The following is a 4266-nucleotide window of genomic DNA, read 5'->3' on the forward strand; positions in this document are numbered from 1 at the left end:
TCCCTACATGTTCTGAGTGCAATTCCATCTCCCACCACTGTCATAAAGTCTAGAACATGTGCATTTGTTTACAAGCTGGAGGACTAGAAACCGACGAAGATGATGCCAAAAGAAAAATTACATGTTGACGGGCAACGTAGGGTATTACAGGATTTTACAAGAATATGATAATACTCATTTTTATTTATTGTTACGTTGGAGATGAACACTAACATAACAAAACAAACAGCAAAAAAGAATGACAGAAAGTCTGAGTTTTGTTGAAATGCTGCTTGTGTTTTCAGGCAATATTGTGTGTGTAATGGAATAAATTGTTGTTGGCGGCATGATATAGGCTACACTGCACCTAGCTGGACAGTGTAATTTAGTTAGTTGCAACAGGATTACAAGACTGGAATGTCTCAAGGCTTACTTGGCATGAGATTGACAAAGACTGACAAAACCTTTGCCGTGAGATGAATTCATCTATTTGCCTGCTAGCCTGAGACACAAGTGGGGCTGCATGATTCTTAGGCTCTGAAAAAAACTTCTGTGAGAAAGGTGACACCAATACGGTGACAGCCCACATCGCAATCTTTGATAAATAACATGGGCAGGGATGAGCACTCTGCTGTTTTCCACAAGGAATGTCAGGACAGTGGAGACAGTTTGATTTTTATCCAGTGTTTATTAGATGCAGTACCAGCGGCATCAAATTAACTTGGCGGCAAATAAGGAGCAAGCAATGTAGTTGCTATGGCTTATTATTCTTGTATTTTGTGATATTCAGTGTAAAATTTGAAGGATTAACAGTTGTATTATCCAAAGCAAAACAGGAAAAAAGGCGATTTTCAGCCAAAACTCTGAACATAACCTGGTCCCGAGTAGGTTATGCAGCGTATGTTACCATGGTGATGAAGCTGGGTCAAGAGAGCCACCTTTGTGACACCGCAAACTTTAGACTCGACATACCTCACTAACCTGTTAATCTTATTTCGTAGTACAGCCCTCTGATGTCCCAGACATTATTTATTTACTAATGAAACAAAACATGTACATTTACATCTCTTGAATTATTTATCATACTAAAAAATCACAACCAATTTGAGGGGACAACAAGTTCTATATTTATTGAATGCTTTTGACCCAAAGTGGTCATTCTGGATCAAAATATGTCCCGTATAAAAATGAATCATACACAGTATGAACTTTACATGAGCTATTCCTCCCCCAAAATATCTTCCTTTAGCACAAATCAAGAATATGTGAAACTAAACAGAGTGGAAAGTGACATGAAGAGTCCACTGCATCATTCTTTTTCCTTGCATATTGTATCTACAAACCCTCCCTGAATCCTCTCAAATGAAAAAGTTTCATCAGATGGAATCAAAAATAACAACATAACTGATATTTAGCTGAGAAGAAATCTAGAGTCATGTTTTATTCATAAATGTACATTTCTGTCACGGTAATCCTATATTATTGAGATAGTAGTGGAGGTCTTGTACTGGGCTACATTATTTTGAGAGGTGTTTCTAATTTCTTGTCTGCCCTATTTATACACATGAGGGGGACAGAATAGCAGAAACATTAACTAGGAGCTGAATGCCAAACATCTAACTGAATTAACAGCACTAGTACTGTGACAAAAAGAAAACCTGAGCATTTTAGGCATCATAAAAGTAAACGTTATAGCAAAACAGATGTATTGGATTGTATTAGATTGTGTACCTAACAAAGTGGCTACTGAGTGTGTAAGAAATACCAATATTTTACACACATTTGTTTTAGTTGTTTTGGAAGACACTGAGGAACTATAACATGCCGTTTATAATCTTCAAAAAGCTTCCCTCTATTTAGGGTCCTCACCAAACATAGCCACACCAGTAGCAGTGTGAGAACCACTGATAATTCTTATGACATTTGAGAGGGAAAAACATAATTCCCACATGAACCTTGATGTATTGGGGGGATATGTTCTAATTAAAGGCTGTTTTAGGCAGTCAAAAAGACACATACAGTACCTGACACCTAAACTTAGGCAACTATTTTTTTTTTTTTTTTTATCACAATCATTTTCTGGAGGTTTAAATTGCCACTTTTTAAGTGGACGTTCGTTCGTCATATTATCTTCCCTTCAGATAACGTTGCGTGATAGGAGACGGCTGCGAGCACTGTGAAGCACTTGTAAAAGTAGAGCTTCGTATTTCTAAACTGCTGCTTGATTACTGCCGCGAAAAATCGGTTGTTAGATCCGGCAACTAATCATTTCACTGGAGTTTGGCGTGAAGTTTGCACATGGGCTAGATATGGATTTGGGCTAGCTATCATGCTAGGCGGCTAGTTTCGGTTTGGCTGCACTCACCGCAGTCTGCTTTGAAGCGCTCGTGCTGCGTCCTGAGCGCCTCGCTCGCGCTCTGCAACTCAGTCACAAATTTTTCAAGCTTGTTCTGGGCACCTTTCGGGAGTTTATTCAACTCCGCCCGCTCCAACACCTGCAGCAGGACGGCCGCCATCTCCTCCACAGTCCCCAAACTCCTAAAACACCCACAAGCAGAGTAAATGAAACGCTGGCCTCCTTGCTGAACTGTAGCGACCCTGGAGCCGCAGCTAAAGAATCAAACAGCCCACAGCGAACACAGGATATCCTACTCTTTCTTCTTCTTCGCTGTTACTGGCGGTTGGCAAAGCAGTATTTCCGATTATTACTTTCAAAATAAAAGGCATCTTGACGGACGCACGCAAACTTGTTTTTGTTAGTTAAAATAAAATTTGTGTTTTGTATGTTATTTGGCAAACATTGTTTTTTTAAAGTTACGTCAAATCAAATTATTAACAATAGCAAACCTTCTTTCAAGAGAAATATTATTCTTTAGCTAAAGGACTTCTGAGGAAATCCTTCGCAGGGTATCATGTGACTGCAATACGAATTTGCACATAAATTATTTAACTGAGATAAAGTGAAGAAATAATCTGAAAGCGGATGACAACAAACTCCTGTCCAGATCAAACAGCTCTATCTAACTTGTAAACTAAGTTTACCTGATCATTTTCTGTTGCATGTTACACTGAGATAAAAGACAAATGGGTCTTGGTAAGATCCAGCTTATTATTTTTTCATAAGCAAAACAGAATAGTCGGTAGTTGCAGTAATTGCTTCTAAATGACAAAAAATAAGCACTATCCAAGTAGGTGGTGGTAATCAATAACATCATATGGATATTTTTTGTTTGTTTGTTTGTTTGTTTGGATTGATATGACGCGTGAATGCAAAACCACATCCAATGCCCATATTAATGTTCATCCCATTGCCTCAAATGTTGGGTATGAGGTCAAACAACAATCTGAAATTTTGGAATAATATTCCCCAAAATGTGTAATAAATGATTTGTTAGAAACTTAGAGAGCAATTCTGCATCATAATTGTGTCGCCACTGTCCAGGGTGTTTCACTGCCTTCGCCCTATGTGTGCTGGGATAGGCTCCAGCAACCCCCCGCGACCCTAGTGAGGATAAGCGGTTTAGAAGATGAATGAATGAATGAATGAATTGTGTCGCCATATCTCAAAATCATCATATCACCACAACTGTAAAATAAAATAAATGATAATACTGAATTATACCAAAGTTTGACTTGAACTACTATTATCTCCAAGCATAAGTGTTTTTATCCAAGTGACAAATAAACGCTTATTTTTTCTTTCAATAAACTTTACTAAGAGATTCTCAAAGTCTCTTCTTCAAAATATCAGAGGCGGTCGGCTCCGAAACTATGTTTTTTTTTTTTTTTTCTTCTTCTTCTACCAATAAAACAACACAAGGCTTGTTTGTTTGAACAACACAGTAATGTCTTGTGCCAACAATGTTGCGGTGTCTTTGCGGTGGGATCAAGTGTTAAAAGGCAATTTATAGAGAGAGTAATTCACATTTGTGTCTCTTTTAATTTATGTAAGTAATGTTTCTCTATATAGAATCTATGGACCCACTTAAAAAAGACTCGTTTTACCTTATTTTTTAGATTTGTGGTAAGGACCGAACTTTTTTCCAGTCAGTGTTACTAACAAAATTACTTCAAGGAAATGTTGCTCTAACAGCAGAAATCACCTTGTTCTGAAACAGAGCTCTTATTTTGGAGTTCATGCCTCTGTTAAAAGAAAACCAAACATAACGTCATGGAGAATGTGACATCTAACAGTATTATTGGGTATTTCTCATAGATATCTATAATAAAGGCTTATATCTATAATAAAGGCCTTTATTATAGATATCTATGGTATTTCTGCTCTGA

The 4266-nt window shown here is 37.6% G+C and overlaps 1 protein-coding gene across 7 annotated transcripts in view; it reads right to left on the minus strand.

The window, feature by feature from the left end:
• Window positions 1-2592, minus strand: part of LOC115374976 (nucleoprotein TPR-like) — a 71307-nt gene extending 68715 nt beyond the window's left edge. For 6 of the 7 annotated variants that reach the window (XM_030074178.1, XM_030074175.1, XM_030074174.1 and 3 more), the window contains exon 1: window positions 2345-2495. In XM_030074178.1, the coding sequence (XP_029930038.1) occupies window positions 2345-2495 (151 nt within the window). Of the gene's footprint in view, window positions 1-2344 lie in introns of all 7 variants that reach the window. The other variant, XM_030074171.1, reaches the window with a different exon arrangement.
• Between the last annotated feature and the right edge of the window lie 1674 nt (window positions 2593-4266).

This window comes from Myripristis murdjan, chromosome 17, assembly GCF_902150065.1.
Source record: "Myripristis murdjan chromosome 17, fMyrMur1.1, whole genome shotgun sequence".
Classification (NCBI taxonomy): Eukaryota; Metazoa; Chordata; class Actinopteri; order Holocentriformes; family Holocentridae; genus Myripristis; species Myripristis murdjan.